Raw genomic sequence first — 24,162 nt, forward strand, 5'->3', positions numbered from 1 at the left:
TCACCACCTTCCCAGAAGTGAAAGTATCTTGGTGTATTTCTTAAATCCTTTTACTTCCATGGATGATGTGTTTAGAAGTGAATTTAGATATTGATAATTGAATTGAGATATAATTTTGTACCCTGCTTTTTTCTCCCTTAGCATATGCTGTGAGAAATTTTCCATGTCATTAAAATTTCTTCAATATCAATTTTAATAGCTATATAACATACATACAGATGTGTTAAAATGAATTTAATCATTCTTTTACTGTTGATACTTAAGTTATTGCTATTAGATCCAAAGTTATTGCTATTAGATACAATGCTAAAATGAACATACTTATACAGACATTAATGTAAATCTCTCCTTATTTCCTAAGATAATTCTTAGAGCTACAATTACTAAATTTAAACATATTTATTTATTTGAAACAAGATCTCACTCTGTCACCCAGGCTGGAGTGCAGTGGCACAATCACGGCTCACTGCAGCCTCAATATCCTAGGCTCAGGTGATTCTCCTGCCTCAGCCTCCAGAGTAGCTGGGACTACAGGCACATGCCACCACACTCAGCAAATTAAAAAATTTTTTTGTAGAGATGGAGTTTCACTATGTTGCCCAGGTTGGTCTCAAACACCTAGACTCAAGTGAGCCTCCCACCTCAGCCTCCCAAAGTGCTGAGATTACAGGCATGAGCCACCATATTTGGCCAAAAATAATAATTTAAATTTTTTCATATATGTTGAAAAATTGCTTTTAAGAACTTCATGCTGTCTTCCAGTTCCAAAATGGCAGCATAGAAGCAAGCTGGCTTCATGCTCCCACAACAGAAAACTAAAAACAAACATACATTACTGAGATTATTACCAGCAATAACCCAGAACCCAAAGATGAGGATGAGACAGTTCCCAGGGCCATGGAGAAGTGAAAAAACTCCAAGCAGATGGAAAGGAAATCAGATTTCCATATCCGTGACTCCCCTCTCCACAACCTGCCTTGCACCAAGCATGTGAAAATATTTCCCCCAACTCGTGGTTTCTTCACTAGAAAAAGTGAGATCAAGGTTGACAACCAGCTTCCCTATCACCTTGCGTTCCTGACAAAAGACCTGTCCCTACCTCAACCTACGGGAAGTATCAGGAGTACTTGAAGGGACAAATATCCCTGAGGACAGCCAGAGACAAAGTGGGGAGGTGAGACAACCATCCCAACCCTAGATATTCTGCTCTGTAACTAGGCCAAAGGAGACACCCAATCAGAGTGGCAGTACTATGCTGTAGGAAGCATGTTCCACAGGTCCCCTTGGCACAAACCCTTGGCCAGCTGACCCACATTGCCAGAATATCCCCTTTGGGACCTCTTCCATGTGGGACAGGCAGCACTCTCATCCTTTATTAGATTCGAGGCAAACCCGGGCTTAAGGTGCCATCTAGTGCCAAAAAGGAGACAGCAACCTAGTGGGGGAAGAAAAGATATTCAAAAATTACAAAGAAAAAAGCAAACATATCCATTAAAAACCAAAACAAGCCAGAGAGAGAAGGCTGGAATACATAACTAATTCTTTAATGCAAAGAAACAGACATACAGCCACAACAACAGCAAACAAGGAACCATGACTTCCCCAAAATGAACAAAGCAAGGAACCAGTGACTAACCTTAGTGAGATGTTGATATGCGAGCTCTCTGACCAAGAACAAAATAGCAATTATAAGGAAACTCAGTGATCACCAAGATAACAGAGAAAATCAATTAAGAAATTTATCAAAGAAATTTAACAAAGAGATTGAAATAATAAAAATAAAACCAAACAGAAACCTTGAAAAACATTTGCTGAACTAAAAAATTCACTAGAGGCTCTCAACAGCAGAATGGATAAAGCAGAAGAAAGAATCAGTGAGCTTCAGGACAGGCTATTTGAGAACACACAGTCAGAGAAGAAAAATATAAAAAGGAATGAAGATCACCTACAAGATACAGAAAATTCCCTCAGAAGACCAAATCTAAAAATTATTGATGTTCAAGAGAGAGTTGAAGAAGAGTAAGGGGTAGAAAGCTTATTTAAAGAAACGATAACAGAAAACTTTTGAAAACTTTAGAAAGATATAAATATCCAGGTACAAGAAGGGCAGAGAACACCAAATAGATTCAACCCAAATAAGACCATCTGAACATATACTAATCAAACTCGCAAAGGTCAAGGACAAAGAGAAGACCCTGAAAACAGCAAGAGAAAAGAAGCAAATAGCACATAAAGGAGCTCCAATTAATCTGGCAAAGGACTTCTCAATGGAAACTATATAAGCCAAGAGAGAATGTGAAAACATTTTCAAAGTGCTGAAAGAAAAAAGCTGCCATCGAAGAATACTGTATCCATCAGAGGTATCCTTCAAATATGCTAAGATAAAGTCTTTCCCAGATGGACAAAAGCTGAGCGAATTCACCACCACCAGACCCATGTTAAATCGAATGCTAAAGGGAGTTATTCAATCTGAAAGAAAAAAATCACTAATGTGCAAAGAGAAAACATTGGAAGGCAAAAAAAACTCACTGGTAAAATTAAGTACATAAACAACCTCAAAATACACTAATACTCTGTGGTATAACACCTACTCAAACTCAAGTATGAAGCCTATAACATAAATCTATTAAAAACAGTAATAGCTACAGCAACCTGTTAAAAGATAGGCAATGTAAAACTATGTGAGACCAAAAAAAGTCAAAATGTATGGGGAATGGACTTAAAGTGTAGAGTTTCTTAAAAGTTTTTTCTTTGTTTCTATTCTTTTTTAGTGATCTAAGATAACATTATCTCTTTAAAATAACTTATTATATCTAGAAGATGTTTTTATAAGCTTCATGGGAACCACAATGCAAAAAACTATAATAGATACATTAGAAATAAAAAGCAATGGGATGGGCATGGTGGCTCAGGCCAGGCATGGTGGCTCGTGCCTGTAATCTCAGCACTTTGGGAGGCTGAGGCAGGCAAATCACTTGAGGTCAGGAGTGTGAGACCAGCCTGGCCAACATGGTAAAACCCTGTCTCTACTAAGAATACAAAAATTAGCCAGGCATGGTGGCAGGCACCTGTAATCCCAGCCACTCAGCAGGCTGAGGCAGAATTGCCTGAACCTGGGAGGCGGAGGTTGCAGTGAGTCAAGATTGCGACACTGCACTCCAGCCTGGGCAATAGAGAGAGACCCTGTCTCCAAAAAATAAATTAATTAATTAAAAATAAATTTAAAAAGCAATGAATTAAAACATATTACCAGAGAAAAATAATCTAACCACAATGAAAGACAGTAAGAAAGGAAGAGAGAATTTACAAAACAACCAGAAAACAAGCAACAAAAATGGTAATAGTCTTTACTTAGCAATAATAAGACTGAATGTAAATGGATTTAGTTCTCCAATTAAAAAACACAGTGTGGCTGAATGGATAAAAGAAACAAGACCCAACTATATGCTGCCTGCAAGAAACCCACCTCAACTATAAAGACACAGACTGAAAGTAAAGACATGGAGTTGATATTCTATGCAACTGGAAACTCAAAAAGAGGAGTAATTATACATAGATAAAATGGACTACAAGTCGAAGACTGTAAAAAGAGTCAAAGAAGGTCATTATATCACTGAAGGAGTCAATTCAGCAAGTAGATAGAACAAGTATAAGTGACTATGCACCCAACATTGGAGCACCCAAGTATATAAGACAAACATTGTAACAGAGCCAAAAGAGAGAGAGAGATTGCAACACAATAATAGTAAGGGACTTTAGCACCCCACTTTCAGTAAGGGACAGATCATCCAGTCTGAAAATCAGCAAAAACTTTCAAGTTAAACTACATACTAGACGAGACAGGTCTAACTGACATTTATAGAACATTTCACCCAACTGCTATAGAATATACATTCTTTTTTATCAGCGCGTGGAATGTTCTCCAGAATAGAGAATGTTCTTAGAAATCATATCTTAGGCCACAAAACACATCTCAACAAATTTTAAAAAGCAGAAACCATATTAATTATTTTTTCTAACTACAATGGGATAAAACTAGAAATCAATAACAAGAGGAACCTTGGAAACTACAGAAACACATGGAAACTAAACAATATGCTTCTGAATGACAGTCAATAAAGAAATTAAAAAGGAAATTTAAATTTCTTGAAACAAATGAAAATGGAAATACAACATACCAAAATTATGGGGCACTGAAAAAGCAGTCCTAAGAGGAAAGTTTACAACAATAAATGCCTACATCAAAAAGTATAAAAACTTCAAATAAACAACCTAATGATGCATCTCCAGGAATTAGAAAAGCAAGAACACACCAAACCCCAAATTAATAAAAGGTAAAAAATAATAAAGACTAGAGCAGAAATAAATGAAATTGAGATAAAAATATATAGAAGATCAACAAAATTAAAAGGTGGTTTTTTGAAAAGATAAAGACAATCAAGAAACCTTTAGCTAGACTAAGAAAAAAAGAGATAAAACCCAAATAAATAAAATCAGAAACAAAAAAGGAGACATAACAATTGAGACCACAGAAATACAAAGAATTATTACAGACTACTATGAACAACTACATCCCAACAATTTGGAAAATCTAGAAGGAACAGATAAATTCCTGGACACTTACAACCTACCAAGATTGAACCATAAAGAAATAGAAAGCCTCAACAAACCAATAAGGAGTAAAGAGATCAAAGCCATGATAAAAAGTTTCCTATCTAAGAAAAACCAATGATTTGATGGCTTCACTGCTGATTTTTACCTATCAACCATTTAAAGAATAACTAACACCAATTCTACTCAAACTCTTCAAAAAAAAAATGAAGAGAAGGAAATTTCAGACTCATTGTATGAGGCCAGCATTATGCTGATACCAAAACCAGATGAGGATACAACAAAAAAAAGAAAACTATAGGCCAATACCACTCATAAATATAGATGCAAAAATCCTCAACAAAATCCTAGCAAACCAAATTCAACAATACATTTAAAAGATTGTTCACCATGGGCCGGGCGTGGTGGCTCACACCTGTAATCCCAGCACTTTGGGAGGCCAAGGGGGACGGATCACGACGTCAGGAGTTCGAGACCAGCCTGCCCAGCATGGTGAAACCCTGTCTCTACTAAAAATACAAAAAATTAGTGGGGCACGGTGGTGCGCGCCTGTAGTCCCAGCTACTTGGGAGGCTGAGGCAGGAGAATTGCTTGAACCCAGAAGGTGGAGGTTGCAGTGAGCCAAGACTGCACAACTGCACTCCAGCCTGGGCAACAGAGAGAGACTTCAAGTGAGATTCATCTCAGGGATACAAGGATGATTTAACACAGTCAAATCAATCAATGTGATACATCACTTTAACAGAACCAAGAACAAAAAACCATATGATCATTCTAATAGATGCTAAAAGCATCTGATAAAATTCAGCATCCCTTGTCTTATTCTGTTTGTGTTGCTATAAAGGAATGCCTGAGGCTGGGTAATTTTTTTAAAAACAGATTTATTTGGCTCATGGTTCTGCAGACTGTAAAAAAAACAGTGCTAGCATCTGCTTCCGGTCAGGGCTTCAGGCTGCTTCCATTCATGGTTGAAGGTAAGGAGAGCCAGTACATAGAGATCACACGGTAAGAGAAGCAGCAAGAGAGAGGAAGAGGTGCCTGTCTCTTTTCAACCAGTTCCCATGGAGACTAAGAGTAGAATTCACTCACTCCCATGAGAATGGCACCAATCCATTCATGAGGGATCCACCCCCACAATCCAAACACCTTCCATCAGGTTCCACCTCTAACACTGGGGATCAACTTTCAACATGAGACTTGGTGGAGCCAAACAAATCACAGTATCCCTTCATGATAAAAAACCTTCAGCAAATTGGGTATAGAAGGAACATACCTGAAAATAATAAATACCATATATGACAAACCCATAGCCAACACCATACTAAACAGGGAGAAACTGGATGCCTTTCCTCTAGGATCTGGAATAAGACAAGGATGCCCACTTTCACAACGTTTATTCCATATAATACTGGAAATCCTGGCCAGAGCAATTAGGTGAGAGAAAGAAATAAAAGCATCCAAATTGGAAAGGAAGAAGTCAAATTAGCTTTGTTCATTGACAACATGATCTTATATTCAGAAAAACCTAAAGACACCACCAAAAACTGTTAGAACTGATTAATGAATTAGCAAAGTATATCCACTATGGAAAACAGTATGGAGGTGCCTCAAAAAACTAAAAATAGAACTACCATAAGACCCAGCCATCCCACTACTGGGTATATATCCAAAAGAAAGGAAATCAATATATTGAAGAGAGATTTCCATTCCCATGTTTATTGCAACATTATACACAATAAACAAAACTTGGAATCAACCTAAGTGCCCATCAATGGATGAATGGATAAAGAAAACGTGGTATATATACACAATGAATATTATTTAACCATAAAAAACAAAGGAATCCTGTCATTCACAGCAACATGGATGGAACTAGAGGTCATTATGTTGAGTGAAATAAGTCAAGTACAGAAAGACAAATATATTTCACGTTCTCACATGTGAGAGCTAAAAAAAAAAAAAAGTGGATCTCATGAATATAGAGAGTAGATTGGTGGTTACCACAAGCAAGGAGGAGAGGGATGAGGGGTGGTTGAAGAGAGGTTGATTAATGGGTATAATATACAGTTAGAGAGAAGAAATAAAACCTAGGTTTTACAGATCAATAGGGTGACTATAGTTAATACTATCTACTGTACATTTCAAAATAGCCAGAAGATAATTTGCATGTTTCTAGCTTAAAGAAAAAATAAGTATTTAAGGTAATGGAAAATCCAATTACCCTGATTTGATCTTTACACATTATAAGAATGTATCAAATGATCACATGTACCTTGAAAATATATACAACTATTATGTATCAACGAAATAATAAACTGAGTGAAGAAAACTTTGTGCTAATTTACACTTCCACCAGCAGGATAAAAGTATGCCCATTTTGCTGTACCTTCATCAGCACTGAGTATTATGGTGGTTTAAATTAATTTGTTTTCCTTATTTTTAAAGAAAAAAATAGTAATATATTGTTTGATTTGCATTTCTCTGGTTTATCTGTAAGATGAAACATTTTTGTTTCATTTGTGTTTCATCAGTTACCAGTGGCATTAAACACTTTCCACATGCTTACTGGTTACTTGCATTTCTATCTCTGTGAGTGGTCTGTTGATGCCCTTCTGTCTATATCAAGTGCTGTTTTTTTTTTTTTGGCAAGTGTACTTTGTATTTAAGAATCTTAGCAATTTTTGTGTCATATCTGTTGCAAATGTTTTTCCAGTTTGTTGTTATGTTTTATTTTATAATTCTGTTTTAAAAGTTTGTTTTTTTGTTTTAAAAAGTTTCAAACCCAAAGAAAAATGGAAAGAACAGTGAGCATGCAAATGCCCCTCACATAGATTACCATGTGTTAACATCTTGTTATGCATGCTTTCTCCCTCTCTCCTCTCTCTCTCTCTGTGTGACTAGAATGTAGTCATATCGTATATAACTGCACTGGAACAGACCAGACTAGATAGGATCCATGGTGTTTCAATAATTGAATGACAATGCACCTTCTAATCTACACTCACCATTGAACAAAAAACCTCTTCCCCTCACTTTTTCTCACTATTACTTGCTTTGTTCTTGTTTCTTTTCTTTTTTTCCCTAAATAGAAGCACAACAGAGCGAGCATAAAATGAAGATTTCTGTGCAGTTCTGATAGTGCTGGTACAGATGGCAGTCACCCTCCTAGTGTCAATAAGCAAAGCATGGTCATTAAGAACAGTGTGAGCAGATATCACAAGCAATAAAATTTGTGAAAGCCAGCAATGGTAAGAGGAGGAACTATCCTTTGACATAAAAGAAAAATCATTCCCAAAGTGTAGATAACAGTGAAACCTATTTTGAAAACAATACAAAAGCACTTTGAGCTCTTTTGATAACGTCCTTATCATTGTTTCAAGATTACTGCTAGGAGAATCTTGCATTTGCTGGATTTGTTATCACCACTTTGTGTACCTACTGGTTTGTCTCTACCAGACAAAACTACCAGATTTTCCCTTAAGCCATGCTGGCTAAAAAGGAAATCTATCTTTTGTGAAAATTAGGCTTACTGATTTTCAGGTAGTTATGAAGCAAAAGAGTGCTAGGTTGTAGATATCTGATTAGGACTCGAGCCTCATCAGTGATTATGCATGTGATCTAGGACTGGTTTACATAACCTCTCTGAGCCTCAGTTTCCTCATCTTTAAAAGGAAAGAGTAAACATTTACCTCGTAAGTTTAAAGAAAGTCCTCTGCAAACTGTCAAGGGTATTATGAAAATATTAATGATGATGATGAAGATCATGATAAGGATGACAATGAAAATGATCATTATTGCATATCTGTTCTAAACCCTTTTTAAAGGTGTGTCCAGGGATAGTATTCATTTGGAAAGAACTCTATTTCCTGGGTTTCCATAGATAAAGTGAAGCCCCATATCTAAACAATGTTGATTCTCAGTTACTCATCGGAACTGTGCTCTGCTGTCAAAGGAACAAACAGAGATCTGCAGTCATTATATGCCTCCCCTCTCAGAAGGAGTTGCTGCCCTGGGACTTTTGGCCTCTGATACTCAATCAGCCTCACAGTTTGAGCAGGCATTGGCAGTTCCTGCTAGCCTGACTGCCGGGTTCCAGTCCTGGCTCAATCCCAGTGCCAGAAGCACTCCAATCCTTCATAGCAACCGGGTAGTATAATTTCCAGGACCAAGCTCTCAATCATACAGAGAAAGGCCCTCTCTACATGTCCAAAAAAATATTGGTTCCAGGCAGTCATGCTCATGCCAGAGATTCCAAGGACAAATCATCTGCATTAGAAATACCAAGAATGTTTGTTAAAATGCAGATGCTAGGATGACCCCCTGAGAGTCAGTGAAAGAAAACTGCAAATAAAAGTCTGAGAACCATCACTCTAGACCTGTTGTCTCTCAAATACAGTACCCACATCCCAGGTGATACATAAGATGATGCCATTGGTCATGTGAGGAAAGTATAAGAACTTCTGTTTATATTAAAAAAGAAATAAATAAGAAATTACTTTGTACTACCATTCAATATTCAGCCTGTCACTCAATCCCTCATGTAGTAACATCCCTTGCAGCTTTGGAGGCAACCTGAGAGTGGAGGCTCCAAACAAAACAGTGGACCAGCACTGGTGCGTTTGCTCTCAGGGCATTAGAATGGACTGCAATTTAGTCATGCAGTGGGCTTATGAATTATGTCATTTAATTTCAAGTGTGCTAAGACTGAAAAAACGGACGTGTCTTAAGGCTTTCTGCAAAAAGCACACTGTATTTTCAAGATAATAAGCATCCATGAACAAGAAAATGAGAGTTGACATTTTTACTCCTAGCACGAGCTCTTTTTTCTTCACCCATATTAGAAAGTAAAAATGATGATCCAATCCAACTTAAGAAAAGTCAGCCAAAAAAAACCCCAAAACTTAAAAATTATCTAGAAGACTAACTGAAGTTATGGACTTATACCTATCATCAATGCTGAACCTCACCTAAGTATAGAGTATGATGTCTTTTTTTTTTTTTTTTTTTTTTTTTGAGACGGAGTCTCACTCTGTCGCCCAGGCTGGAGTACAGTGGCGTGATCTCGGCTCACTGCAAGCTCTGCCTCCTGGGTTCATGCCAGTCTCCTGCCTCAGCCTCCTGAGTAGCTGGGACTACAGGCGCCCGCCACTACGCCTGGCTAATTTTTTTTGTATTTTTAGTAGAGACGGGGTTTCACCGTGTTAGCCAGGATGGTCTCAATCTCCTGACCTCATGATCCGCCCGCCTCGGCCTCCCAAAGTGCTGGGATTACAGGCGTGAGTCACTGTGCCCGGCCGAGCATGATGTCTTGAGATATTAATTACAGCCAGTATAAAGCCATCATAATTAACAAGATTAAGCAATCAGAACATTATAGTTAATGAACACTATTAGCAAGAACTAAAAGTTTTGTGCTATTCATACAATTTTTTAAAATTTTAAAAATACTTATTTCATCTTTATCTTACTAAAAATTTATATGTTGGTACATTTTATAATGTATTCACTATATATAATAAAAATATATAATTTATAAATAATTATACACATATTATGAATATATGCCCAAATCCTTTCACCGATGGCTACGTCAATAAAAGGACAAGTCCTGCTTCTGTCCCAATTCAAAACTTAGAGAAAGTTAAGTCTCCTCTTTGACCCCCTGATCAAGATTGTGATTAAGTAGCCCACTCTTCAGTGAGTCGTGCCATTAGTAAATGAAAAACACCTTCCTACTTGGATATTCTAAGGACTTTGTTAAGGAAACTTAGAAGAAAAATGCAATAAATTGTCCCATCTCCTCCTTCTAGGCATGAGAACTTGAAGAAATTCTGGGCTCTGTAACCTGCTTTGGATATAATCTCCTAGCAATCCATGCCAGACTCTGAAGCCAAGTCTATTCATGACAGCGTCTTGGGGCAAGTGCAGAACCAGGTATGATTGGGAGCACAGAAAATGTCAGTCACGGGCCATAGTCTCCCACCTCTGGGATTCTCTTGTTTCTACATATTCCCATCTACTGAGTCACACGCTATGACTTTCATTTTGACTTTCAGGACCTGCTTGTTTACTTTGAAGACCCAGTTTGGATTTTTCTCCAGTTTTTTTGTTTAACTTTGTCCCATCTCATTTCATGTCTGATGGCATGCCACTTTAGCCCCACACATTCACAGCTAGGGCTGAGAGATGCTCATGCCACTCCTCCAGGTTTATAGGGCCCATACAAACTTGACGGGCTCCCCATCTTCCTGGTAAGAAGGCCAATGAATTATACTACTGTACTGAATAGGAAAGATATGATCCAAGTGCCACTTCTGGGAACTAACTCCGTGCCCCAATCAATGTCTTCCTTCACTCTTCCAGACCCTAGTAAGGAGCAAAGGCACTCCTTGGCAAAAGAGAACCGTGTAAGAAAAGATTTTTGCCAGATACGTTCTGTTTTGTTCTCTGTAGCTGCAATTGCTACCTACGTAGCTCTTTTCAGCTATCTTAACCTGAAATCTACAGTCCAGACTCCTGGTTCTCTGTCAAGATGAAAGGATAAAGAGGAAGACAGAGACAGTAGAACTTGAGTATTGGATTCTTTCATTAGAATTGGTGACAGCTCTTCTCCTGTTTGCTTTTCCCCACCCCTTCCATTCTGAGGTTTTCTTACTTGCTGCTTGTATGCTTGATCCTTTGATGACACACCTTCTCCATCTGCTATAGGCCTCTTGGCTGCCAACTATATAGGCACTGAATTTTGCCTTGGTAGGCTCTCTTGTATGTGTGTGTGTGTGTATATATATATATATATATATATATATATATATGTATATATGTATATATGTATATATATACGTATATATGTGTATATATATGTATATATATACATGTATATATGTATATATATACGTGTATGTATATACATACACGTATATATGTATATATATACGTGTATGTATATACATACACGTATATATATACACATGGTAGGGGAGTGAAAGAGAAAGGGAGAGGAGGAGGGAGAGAGAGAGAGCGCAAGCATAGCTGGATCATGAAGATAAATAGAGGAGTACAGTGGTATTTGGCCTCCTACATGGCCCCCAATGATCCCCACCGCCTGGTATTCATGCCCTTGTATAATCCCTTCTCTTTGAATGTGGGCTAAACCTACTGGATCACTTCTAACAACAGAACAGAGTAGACGTGACACCAGTTCTGAAATTAGGTTACAAAATGACGGTGGCTTCCATTTAGGGCACTCTTTTCCACTCTCTGGATCTCTTTTGGGTCACCGCTGCCATGCTGTAGAAATACTCAGGCAGCTTAAGAGAGATCCACATAGTGAGGAACAAAGGCCTGCCAGTAACTATATGAGTCAGCTTGGAAGCAGATCTTTCCCTGTCCTTCCACCCATTGTCAAGTTTTCAGATGAGATTGCCCCAGTCAATACTTACATTGCAGCCTGTGAGAGACCCTGAGCCAGAGGCACTTAGCTCACCTGTGCCCAGATTCCTGACCCATAAAAACTGTAAGTATTTGTTGTTCTAAACCACTACATGAGTGATTTCTTACACAATAGATAACTAATACAAGTGCCTTGCAGGCAGTAGGGATGAAACTCTGTTGAATACAAAGATGACAGATGTTTATGTCTGCAAGGAGGTCCAGGTAACAATAGGGAGACCAGGAAAGGGCTGCCTCTACCAAAGGATGATGGATGCCTGTGGCACTGCCTTCATGTAGGGAAAGGGAGACAGGTCCAATGTACATCCAAAGCTCTGCTCCCCAGTACTGACTTGGCTATGTCTACAGCTTTCCTTGACTTCTTGTGCACTGTTTATGAAACTTTACTTCACTGCCTAATATTTTTCATTTATGCTGGGTGCATATATAAAACACAAATAAGGGCTACAGGATTTTTAAGTTTAGTACAAAAGTTTAATCTACACTCATTCAAATTCAGGAGGCCTGTGTGTAAAAAGTCCAAAGATAAGGCAAGGTCACTTATTGTTAACTCAATTCTAATTTTAATAAATCATCTCTTAGGATGCATATAATAGATATTTCAAGCATTTTATTTTTGTTTTGTTTACCCTGGATACCAAAATTATCTGTATAATCAAGCACATAAGACATTCTAAAAACCGTAAAGTACCAGGTGATCTAAATAGTGTGAAAACTGATTTGCATTAAAATGTTTCCTTTCAAAGTTAAATTTTAGATACCTTTCACTATAAAATAACAACAACAAAGAGTAACAGCAAAACCCAGGACACTGAAATAATTGTTATGGTGTCAAGCATTAGAACTCAATAGAAATAATCTATAATCACTTCATTGAAGTCCAAATTCTACCATTATTTTTTTTAAATCTGCATAAACTTGAGGGGTACAATTCTGTTCCATGTATATACTGTTAATGATGTAGTCTTGGTTTTAATGTATCCCTCACCTGAACAATGTTCACTGTACTTGATCTACCATTAACTTCTTATGCAAAACCTCTACTAGAATTAATAGAAAGGATGTTAACAAAGCCAAGAAAACATTGCCTATATTTTATAGTCATCTCACTTGAGTGAGAAAAGTTATTTCTCAATTTTATTTACTTTGGGCTCTAAATGGCTGTTTTACTTACCATTTGGAAGCCTGGGGAGTATATAAGCTCTCATCATTAACAGAAGTCGTTAATACATTCTGGTTTACAACATTTAAATACTTCTCAATGTGAATCTGTTACAGAAATGTCAAAGTTTAGGCAATTATTGTGGACTTAAGATACTCAGCTAATTTACTTCATTAGGTTAACACTCTGAATCCTGTAATTAAGCCAAAAGCACAACATGCTATGTATTATTACATGCCTAACGTATCATTAGGCATCTCAAGGCCAAATTACTTCAACCATCCCAGAAAGCATAATAAACTGAGACTCAACGCTTGAGTGACCTGTGGTACACTCTTTTTTTTTTCCTTTTTTTTTAGACAGGGTCTTGCTCTGTTGCCCAGGCTGGAGGGCAGTGGTGTGATAATGGCTCACTGCAGCCTCAACCTCCAAGGCTTAAGCAATCCTTCCACCTCAGCCTCTTGAGCAGCTGGGACCACAGGCACATGCCACCATGCCTGGCTAATTTTTTTATTTTTTGTAAAGAGACAGGGTTTCCCTATATTGCCCAGCCTGTATGGCACTCTTTACGAATAAAATTGTGCACAACAGTCAGCGCATTTTTAGCCAGGTAAATCTACTAGGCAATACAGACATTGAGTAATGTCTTTTTTTTACAGGGACTTAGAGCAAACATCCAAAGAAAGCATTTGGTCTTTAGGTAACATTATTTAAATGAGCCAACTCAAAGACTCCAGCTGGGTCCATCCCTCTCACCATCAGGTAATATGACAATGATGTGCTACAAAATATACCACATTTCTCACAGCCTTGGGAGCTGAGAGATGAAGCAGATAACATAGTAGATTAAAAGTCTGAATCAAGAGCAGAGACACTGAAAATAAGAGGTCTAGAAGGTGAAGATGGATGGAAGATGGACCCCATTAGCTTGTTTCATAAATGAATATTATCCTGGTCTGAAGACTGGATTCTCCCCTGACCTTAGATCTGTTTGTAATGATGAAGTTCCTATTTACTTTACTTCTCTAGCCCAATATTGGTATATTTCTTTAGTTTTACCCACTTGATTATAACATTACAAAAACGAATAGCTTAACATATTTAGGCTATTGGGGAAAGCCAACTCTTATTTTTTATATACTTTTTTTTTTGAGACAGAGTCTCACTCTGAAGCCCAGGTGAAATACAGTGGGGCAATCAAGGCTTACTGCAGCCTCAACTTCCTGGGCTCAAGTGATCCTCCCACCTCAGCCTCCTGAGTAGCTGGGACTACAGGTGTGTGCCACCATGCCTGGCTAATTTTTTTAAAAATTTTTTGTAGAGACAGGGTTTCGCCATGTTGCCCAGGCTGATCTCAAACTCCTGGGCTCAAGTGATCTGCCTGCCTTGGCCTCCCAGAGTGCTTGGATTACAGCCCTGCACCACTGTGCCCAGCCAACTCTTCCCTTTTAGAATCTCAGTAAATCCCAGAAAATCTGCAATATAGTGGTCAGGCATATTGTTGGATTGACAGTAATTATTTTTCATTGCTTCTTGGCCTTTTGGCTAAGATCAAGTAATAGTAATTATTTTTCATACTCCAAGTTATTTTTATAAAACCAAATTTAGGAGTTGTCACTGCATCATCTTACATTTAACCTACTTAAATTCTTTGTGAAATATGACAGAATATAAATAAATCAGTTAATAATTATCATGAGAACAAATAACAAAACAAGAATGCTGATGACTGCCCTAAATTCAGCTTTGTTACAGAATTATGCAGGACTCTATGAGAACTGCAATTCCTTTCTTCTAGAGGATGCTTTGTCTCCTTCCAGTATTTTATTTAATATCTAAAGCTCTACTTACTCTTAACCCCATTTCAGTCCTTTTGATTGCTGTTTCAAGACTCTGAATGTCTAGAGTCTCTCCTTTTTCCTCAGGTGAGAATTTTGTTAATTTCTCCTTTAACTGATAAAGGTCTTCATGGATCTATAGGTATAAAAATGAAAAATATTGAAATAATCCACACATAGTCCACCTATAGCAGTTAGTTATCTTAAAGGTTTGCAATGTACTTGAATTGGTAGAGACACAAAGCTGATTTTATGGTATTCATTGAAAAGGACCACTTTTATGGTTGTAAGGTATTCTTTTTTTTGTTTTTTTTTGAGATGGAATTTCACTTGCTCAGGCTGGAGTGCAATGGTGTGATCTAGGCTCACTGCAACCTCTGCCTCCCAGGTTCAAGTGATTCTCCTGCCTCAGCCTCCTGAGTAGCTGGGATTACAGGTGTGTGCCACCACACCCGGCTAATTTTTGTATTTTTAGTAGAGACGGGCTTTCACCATGTTGGTCAGGCTGGTCTCAAACTACTGTCCTCATGATCTGCCCACCTCAGCCTCCCAAAGTGCTGGGATTACAGGCATGAGCCACCACGCCTGGCCTGGTTCTAAGGCATTCTTTATTGAGAATGCTCTATTATTGTCTCTCAGATTGTGAAAAATTATGCTTTCATATTATTTCTGTTTTTCCTTCTCCCATGAGAAATAGATTTAAGATAACACTGCAACTCAAATGGTTTCTACTTTTTTAAGTGGTAAAAGAGTTCAGTCAGAGATGATAAGAGGTTTGTGCCAGACTCCAGTTTCTACAAATTGGTTAAGAGGAAAGAAAACAAAAAACTTCCAGCAAAGAAGTTGTAGCAGAAGCAATGTCTTTCAAAAGACTGTTGTAAATGTGTTGTCAGTGCCTGTTGGTTTTCCATCCCAGGCTGGGTCTTCCCCACTTACTGCTCTGAAGAAGTAGTTTGGTAGGTGTTGTGACCTTGATTTTGTTTTATGTAGTGAGAAATGAAAATAATCCCTGAAGAAAAAGGAAGATATGTTATTACTTTAACATTTTTCCTTCAATTTGTATTTTCCTTGGAAATGATGAACATCTCACCAACATCAGGCACCCTCAGAATAAAATGGGCCCTATGAAATTTGAAAGCACAAGATTCTCTGCATTCATATTAGAAACCAAACTTCAGATAAATACAGATGGCACCAATTATTGTATGGGCTGCTGCCACAAGAAAAACATTTTGTTATGCAAATTTATGAACCCAACACCTGTTTCAGCAATAGTCACACCAATAACAATCTGCAAATTGGGTTGCTAGAGGCATTTTGAAGAAGTTACTTTTTCTCTGTTAGTATAACTGGACTCAACACTGATCCAGCCTGTGTTATTGATTAATCTCAAATGTTCCCATGGAGCCAAGTATTCAAAAGACCAGAATTTACATCTTTTCACTGATGGGCATCACAGTCTGGCAGACACATCTGGTCATTTGTACTCTTCACAAATTGTTATGTAAGGCCTTCAGAGCTCACAGATTGAAATCTGAACACATCTACTGCTTGCTTGTAAGCACTAAGGATAAAGATGTACTTCTTTTTATTGTTTTGTCCAAATTACTGCTGCAAGCTGATTTGCCATCTATTGTCTGAAGAAACTTGGAAAGTACAGAGAGGCAGTTCAAGGGCACGGCCCTTTCTAGGCCTGCATTTTTTGATTCCTCCTTTGAATGTGCTGACTTTCCCTCTTCTAGTGTCTGTAGCTCCATGTATCTTTCTGTAATTATATCTATCAACTAGTGGAGGGAGTAAAAACTGTAACAAAGGTTTGTTTTTTTTTCATCTGCCTTGTGTGGACAATGATACTTCATCATAGTGCTGTGAGATAGTATGTAATAGGCTTGGTACATAGCAAGAACTCAATAAAAGGCAGCTAAATATAATTTCTAGCTCTATCACTTATTAGTCACATATTTCCATATACATCCAAATTTTCTGAATTTCTGATTTCTTTGTCCAGGATAAAAAAGAATTACCCTACTTAAAACTGTTGAATGAAAATGAGGTAATATGTATGAAAATGAATCAATATAGGCTTTGGTGCTGACAGATATGAACTGGAATCCTGCTTCCTTCTTTACTAAACTGAACTTGAGAAAGTTACTTAGCCTCTTAGAGGCTTAGTGTTCTCATTTGTAAAATGGGAATAATAATAGCTATCTCAGAACAGTGGCAAGAATAAAATGAGTAAAAATATAAGTACTTTGTATAGTGTTAAGCACATAGGAGGGCACTGAACAAATGTTAATTCTCCTCTTCTGAATTGTAAAACCTAGTGAAACTCCTACACTATAACTAATACTCTGTAAATGTTAATTTAATTTACGTAAATGTTAATTGAATAACTTGCTCCCTAATCTTTCTCAAGAGTTTTTCCTTTTCTTGCTAGATATTTTCTCCTCCCCTCTTAACAACCACTCATCTGTTTGTATAATTGCAATAGAGACAAGTACTATAGAAAAAGTTACACCAGACTTGGGTAGAAAAAGAGGTTGAGTTCTAAATCTCTGTTCTTTCTTCAAATAGATCCAATCTACCATATTGAAATTTTACATATCATCCATCATCTCTGTGATCATCAAACACCTTGTTTTCCATAAATTTTCTACTTGGAGAAAGATTATTATTTTGACAATTTGGGGACAGAGCTACTTAATGAGAAGCCCTTGAAAGATTTAATGCAGCAAAGATTTGCTCTAGACTTTACAAGAGCCATGAAACCAGACTCTATATTGTCAAAAGCAATATAAAATTCCATTTTCTTCATCTCTGCTAGAGTTTGGCTGAGTCATTCTCATCACCTCAATTATCTTTAACTTCATTCTTTTTTTTTTTTGAGATGAAGTCTCACTCTTGTCCCCCAGGCTGGAGTGCAATGGCGTGATTTTGGCTCACTGAACTCTCCACCTCCCAGGTTCAAGTGATTCTCCTGCCTCAGTCTCCTGAGTAGCTGGGATTATAAGAGCCTGCCACCATGCTCGGCTAATTTTTGTATTTTTAGTAGAGACGGGGTTTCACCATGTTGGCCAGGCTGGTCTACGAATTCCTGACCTCAGGTGATCCTCCCGCCTCGGCCTCCCAAAGTGCTGGGATTACAGGCATGAGCCACCGCGCTTGGCCTTTTTTTTTTTTTTTTTTGACACAGAGTCTCGCTGTGTTGCTTGCTGTGTTGGAGTGTAGTGGTGCAATCTCGGCTCACTACATCCTCCACCTCCCAGGTTCAAGTAATTCTCCTTGCCTCAGCCTCCCAAGTAGCTGGGATTACAGGTGCCTGCTACCACGCCTAGCTATTTTTTGTATTTTTTAGTAGAGACGGGGTTTTGCCATGTTGGCCAGGCTGGTCTTGAATTCCTGACCTCAAGTGATTCACCCGCCTCGGCCTCCCAAAGTGCTGGGATTACAGGCATGAGCCATCACATCTGTCCAACTTCATTCATTTTTATATTGTATGCACCTGACAAATCAGACAGACTCAGAATGAAAATAGCAAACTGTCAATTGAGCTCCCATATTTCCAAGATCAGTGTTAACACACAATTGTTGGATTTTAATTAAAAAGCTAATTTTGAATCATAAGATCAGGTAATATTTGTTACACAAACATGTTTAATATTTGGGTGAAGCAAGCATTTATAAAGATATATTAAGAATATACCACATTTTAATGAAGCACAAAAACAAAGCTTCTAAGATTTACAAAGCATAATTGGAAACTTCCCAGAGTCGCTACCACACTTCTTCAAGATTACTTCATGAACATGCCATAGCCTATTTAAGGGTCAGTACATACTGGATGTATTACAATGGGCAAGATGCTTTACTTCTTTGTACTTAAGTGTCTTCTGTAAACTGGAACTAAAAAATAATACCTACAACACCTTTGAGAACCACTGGTCTAAAAAGCTGTTTAATATATCTGACTGATACACAGACCTAACTGACCATATTAGGGTGAAGCAAGTAGAAATTTAAAGTACCTCTGCTTTACAGTCTATTGCACACACACACTCACTCACTCACTGACTTGCCAGAAAAAATTTGATTGCCTAGGCTAAAAGCAAAGGAAGTTTACTTTTACAGTAAATGATGTAGCTTAGGGAAATTGGGACAATTTAGAGTCAGAAGTGAACCTAATCCAAACTATATGTCCTATGGAAGAGGAAAGTGAGGTCCAGAGAGGTGAAGTGACTAGCTCAAAGTCACTACTTGTGAGACTGTCAAAGCCATGGTCAGATCTCAGTATTCTGACTCCCTACCAAGTGCTTTCCACTAGGCATACTAATTATTGGTAGCCTGTCTGAGGGAAATAAATCATAGCCCCAAGTAGAAGTGGAATCCACGTTGGCACATTTGGGTGGTGCCACATACTCACAAATTCTCAGGATTCATTGAAAAAGTAGGGAAAGTCTTCCAAATTTCCTCACTATACGTATTCTACATGTAGAGAATAGAATTTTATACTATACAGGAATCAGTGTTAATAATCTGGTTAACAGTTAGGCTCTCTTCCTCTACACAGCTCTTTACTTGATATGTCCACAGGAATCCTTTTAAACAAGTAGGGGTGCAGATCAACATGGATATGACTATTAGCTCTTCTAACCCATCTCACAAGTCAGTGTCAACAGTTATCTATTACTATAATGTTGTATCCTAGGTAAGAGTCTCCATTATTGTTCTAATTATTTGGAATCTATAAAAAGAGGGGGTATGTGTAGCAAAGAATTAACCTTATTCAAAGAGGGGTCCAGTCTTTGCCCCTGGCTATTGGGAGGTGATCTCTAGGCCCCTGGGATGTCCTGCCTGATAGAAGTGTCTTTGTCTGTGGGCTTTGGCCACCAGACAGTCTAATAACATGATTTATAATGGGTGTTTTGATCCACACTGTATCAGCTCAGACCTCTGGAGCAGTGGGAGACTAAAAGTATTCAGGAGGGGCTGGAGATTAATGGTCAACCACAAGGGCAGTGTGAGCTTGAACCCCAGTAAAAACTCTGGACATCAAAGCCTCAGATAAGCTTCTCTAGTTGCAATATTCTATGCATATTGTCACATATTGTGGCTGAGAGGAAGTAATGCAGGTAATGACGTCCATGACTCCACAGGGATAAGATGACCAAAAGCTCTGTGTTTGGACACCTCCTAGACTCTGTCCTACGCATCTCTTCCCTTGGCTGATTAATTTGTATGCTCTCACTGTAATAAAACTGGAGGTGTGAGCACAGCACTTCCCTGAGCTCTGCGAATAGTTCTAGTGAATCATTGAATGTGAGGGTGGTGATGGGGCCCCTAAGTTTATACCCAGCTGGTCTGAAGTGAGGTGGTTCTGGGGACCCCTGAACTTGCAGGTAGTGAATGTTGAAGTTAGGGCAGTTTTTCGGGGACTGTTCCCTCAGACTTCGCAGTTAGGCTAAACTCATTGCTGCGTGATGGTGAAAGTGAGGGTGAGAAAAGATCAGGTAAGATTTAGGTATGATTCTTAATGGGGAAGTCTATGAAATTGGTGAGTTCAGGGGCTTGTATTTGGGAAAAGGTACATTTAGAGAAGTCTCTCCTAGATGGGAGGTGAGAGATCAAAATTCTGCCAGAAAAATTAGATCCCTTTGACGAGTAAGACCCACTTCAGACCAACTGAGTGACAGTCCTGATAGAGTGACCTTAAACAAATGACTTCAAGACTTAGTCAAATGCAGCTATTATATATGTGATAGTTAAAACCGATGATATATGTGGAAATATCTTTTTTTTTTTTTTTTTTTGAGACGGAGTCTCGCTCTGTCGCCCAGGCTGGAGTGCAGTGGCGCAATCTCGGCTCACTGCAAGCTCCGCCTCCCGGGTTCACCCATTCTTCTGCCTCAGCCTCTCCGAGTAGCTGGGACTACAGGCGCCCGCCACCACGCCCGGCTAATTTTTTGTATTTTTTAGTAGAGACGGGGTTTCACCGTGGTCTCGATATCCTGACCTCGTGATCCGCCCGCCTCGGCCTCCCAAAGTGCTGGGATTACACGCGTGAGCCACCGCGCCCGGCCGGAAATATCTTAAAGCTACCTCATATAAATGTGAAAACAAAATGCCACAATCATTTCAGAAACATCTGAGTGCAACTGTTACAAATTGAGCTGTATTGGACAAGACTTTCTTGACATTTCCCCTCTCAAATTAAAAAGGTCTTTCACTAAGTTTTTAAATGTCACATTTTTTCATTCCAAGTTATCTTGATTTTTCTGTGTATTCTCCAACGAGGAACATTTAGATCTAAAAAACTGGGGTGTTTAAGAAAAGCAATTCACATATTTCAATTTGTCGCCAAATTTCTTATCAACTCTTAGAGTGTCCCATTTGTCTTTCCTCCACTCCCGACGTTATGGGTTCAAATTTTCAGAATGTAACATTTAAAAATGCCTCAGCGTGAGGTGAATTTTTCTGAAGTAAAGGCTCCGGGTAACGGTTTTAGAGTTTTCCCAGAGGCAGAAAGTCGTGCTTCTGGGGCGTAACCTACAGGGTAAGTCACCGGGAGTGTGCTGGGCCGTGAGGGAAGGTCTGGGTGGGCATTTTTTGGGAGCCTCTCGCGTGTTGAAGGCAGTCTAGGGGCGGCGCACCAAATGGGTGAGCGTCGGTGAATCGGCGCGCGGGACCTCGCTCGGAAGTGGCGCGGCTGGGCAGGGCCGGGGTAAACCCGTTTCCCACCTGGATTAAGATGGCTCCGACAGGGTCGTGGTTTTCAGTGCTCTGTGCCATGGCTAGGTCAGGTAACGGCTACCTCAGGGAACGGCTACCTCCGCGGTGGCGCGGTTTCCAAGCACGGAAACCTTCAGCTGGGTCAGCTCGTCCCCATGGCAACACCGCGCGCGGCCTGGCCTGTTCCACGCTGGGAGCGGAAGGGGGTCTAGGGGCGGGGTCAGGCCAGCCTGGTCATTCCGAGAACGCCCTCCCCCGCCTGTCTCCCCCTCGCGCCGGCGGCCGTGGTGCAGCCCAAGGCGGAAGCGGCTGCCTGACGGAACCGGCTCGCGAGCGCAGCTATGGCTGCTGGCATACCCTGTGCGTTGGTCACCAGCTGCTCCTCCGCCTTCTCTGGAGACCAGCTGGTCCAACGTGAGTAGATAGGCGCCTGGGCCGACCTCCAAGGCTCCTGAGCCTCGGCGGGCGACGGACCCAGCACCACGGCCTCTCTGGGCCTTGTCCCCGCCGCGGGCCCTGCGTTCTTCCTCCAGTCAGTGGAGGCGCCCAGTCTCCCCAGGTGGCTGCCCCTAGCTCTTAATCTCGTGCTTTTCTGCCCACCCGGCCTTCTTCTGCGTTCCTTTCGGCTTCCTGTGTAAAGTGAGAGTGATTTCCCGCTCTGCCCAGCCCAGCCCACAGGTTTTTGCGAGGATCCGTTGAGATGAACCTGAAGGCTCTCCGGAAATTGCGCTAGGTTACAGGAGTGTAAGGTGCTGGAATTGTTGATACCGTGATGTTGCTATCCTTGCTGCTCCGGGAGAGAGTTTACTCTGAATTCTGAAGTTTATTCTGCTTATTTACTCTGAAGTTTATTCTGCTTCTTAATGTGTACATTATAAGACTTGTTAGCTTTGTCCCCTCCACTCTAGTTATTCACCCCTTTCTTCTGAGGCATGGGCTCTCCGCCAACATGAGTTTTTGGGTATGATTGGGCTAGTGCTTTTGCTTATAGACCCTCATAATGGCTGTCAGACTTAGTAACTCTTAAAAGAGAGAACATGGGATGGATCATAAGCCAATTCTACTAAAGGGCTCTGTGAAGTTGAATTATAGGTAACTCAAGACTTCTGTTTTAAGTGTATGGCTTAGAATCAGAGCAGTGACTTAGCTGTATGATCTCGAGCAAGTCACCTAACCTACCTACATTCCTTCCTTCCTTCCTTCTTTTCTTTCTTTTTTTTTTTTTTAAAGAGACAGGATCTTGCTCTGTCGCCCGGGCTGGAGTGCAGTGATGCGATCATAGCTCACTTCAGCCTCGAGCTCCTGGGCTCAAGCGATCCTCCTGCCTCAGTCTCTCGAGTAACTGGGACTACAGGCTCACACCACGAACCTTGGCTAATTTTTTTATTTTTTTGTAGAGCCAGGGTCTTGCTATGTTGCTCAGGCTGGTCTCCAACTCGTGGTTTCAAGTGATCCTCCTGTCTTGGCCTCCCAAAGTGCTGAGATTACAGGCGTGAGCCACTGTGCCTGGCTACCCTTCACTTTCTCTTTTCTCTCCTTTTTTTAAATTTTTGTTTTGAGATAGGGTCTCACTCTGCTGCCCAGGCTGGAGTGCAGTGGCATTATCTCGGCTCACTGCAACCTCTGCCTCCTGGGCTCAAGCCATCCCCCCACCTCAGCCTCCCAAGTATCTGGGACTACAGGTGCCACCATGCCTGGCTAATTGTCCCCCCTCTCCTCGTCATACGGGGTTTGGACATGTTGCCCAGGCTGGTCTTGAACTCCTGGGCTCAAGTGATCTGCCTGCCTTGGCCTCACAAAGTGCTGGGATTACAGGTGTGAGTCACCACCGCGTCCAGCCCCTTCACCTTCTATCTATAAAGTAGGGATAATTTTCACAGGATTGTGCTTAACCCAGAGTCTGGCACATAGTAAACATTTGACAAATCATAGACATTATTATTAAGGCACATTACTATCTCTTTAACCCTCAATTTCCTGATCCTTAAAATGGGGCATATGAGCCTATTTCAGGAGTATTTGAAGGACAGATGATGTGACATTTTGAACACACTTTGTAAACTGTAAAGCATTGTATAATTTCTTTGCTACACCTGTCAAATGACAGAATTAGGTAAGATGTCCCTTCAGTGCAGATATTATATGACTTAGTTATCATTTGTGATCACTTAGAAAGTTCCTTGCTAGGGTAAAAGCTTAATTATAGCATTTAACTAAGTGTTAACTAACTGGTCTAATTAGGCCATTTTCTTAACTTTAAGCAGTGCTCTTTCCCATTTCCTCCCTTCCCTCCTTTCTTCCTTTTTTTCTTCCTTCCTTCCTCTTTTTTCTTTAATTGTTTCATTGTAAAACTAGTGCATACTTACTAAGTAAAAT

At 39.7% G+C, this 24,162-nt stretch overlaps 2 protein-coding genes across 22 annotated transcripts in view; one reads left to right on the forward strand and one right to left on the reverse strand.

Annotated features, from left to right (window-relative positions):
- The window catches only part of IQCH (IQ motif containing H), a 256,651-nt gene extending 234,678 nt beyond the window's left edge, over positions 1–21,973 (reverse strand). For 9 of the 17 annotated variants that reach the window (XR_010120697.1, XR_008657668.2, XM_063638821.1 and 6 more), the window contains exons 1-3: positions 21,796–21,956; positions 15,074–15,196; positions 13,235–13,329 (exon numbers count right to left, since the gene is read on the reverse strand). Coding sequence is in view for 15 of the 17 variants with exons in the window: in XM_063638821.1 (XP_063494891.1) it covers positions 13,235–13,329; positions 15,074–15,196; positions 21,796–21,846 (269 nt within the window). In the remaining 2 variants the exon portion in view is untranslated. Of the gene's footprint in view, positions 1–13,234; positions 13,330–15,073; positions 15,197–21,795 lie in introns of those variants that run through there. The other 8 variants (XM_055278015.2, XM_055278023.2, XM_063638818.1 and 5 more) reach the window with 6 other exon arrangements.
- Positions 21,709–24,162, forward strand: part of AAGAB (alpha and gamma adaptin binding protein) — a 55,443-nt gene continuing 52,989 nt past the window's right edge. The window contains exon 1 of one of the 5 annotated variants that reach the window (XM_063638831.1): positions 21,709–21,857. In XM_063638831.1, coding sequence (XP_063494901.1) covers positions 21,806–21,857 — 52 coding nt within the window. In that variant the 5' untranslated portion in view covers positions 21,709–21,805. The other 4 variants (XM_055278026.2, XM_063638832.1, XM_055278027.2 and 1 more) reach the window with 4 other exon arrangements.

This window comes from Symphalangus syndactylus, chromosome 5 (genome assembly GCF_028878055.3).
Source record: "Symphalangus syndactylus isolate Jambi chromosome 5, NHGRI_mSymSyn1-v2.1_pri, whole genome shotgun sequence".
Lineage (NCBI taxonomy): Eukaryota > Metazoa > Chordata > Mammalia > Primates > Hylobatidae > Symphalangus > Symphalangus syndactylus.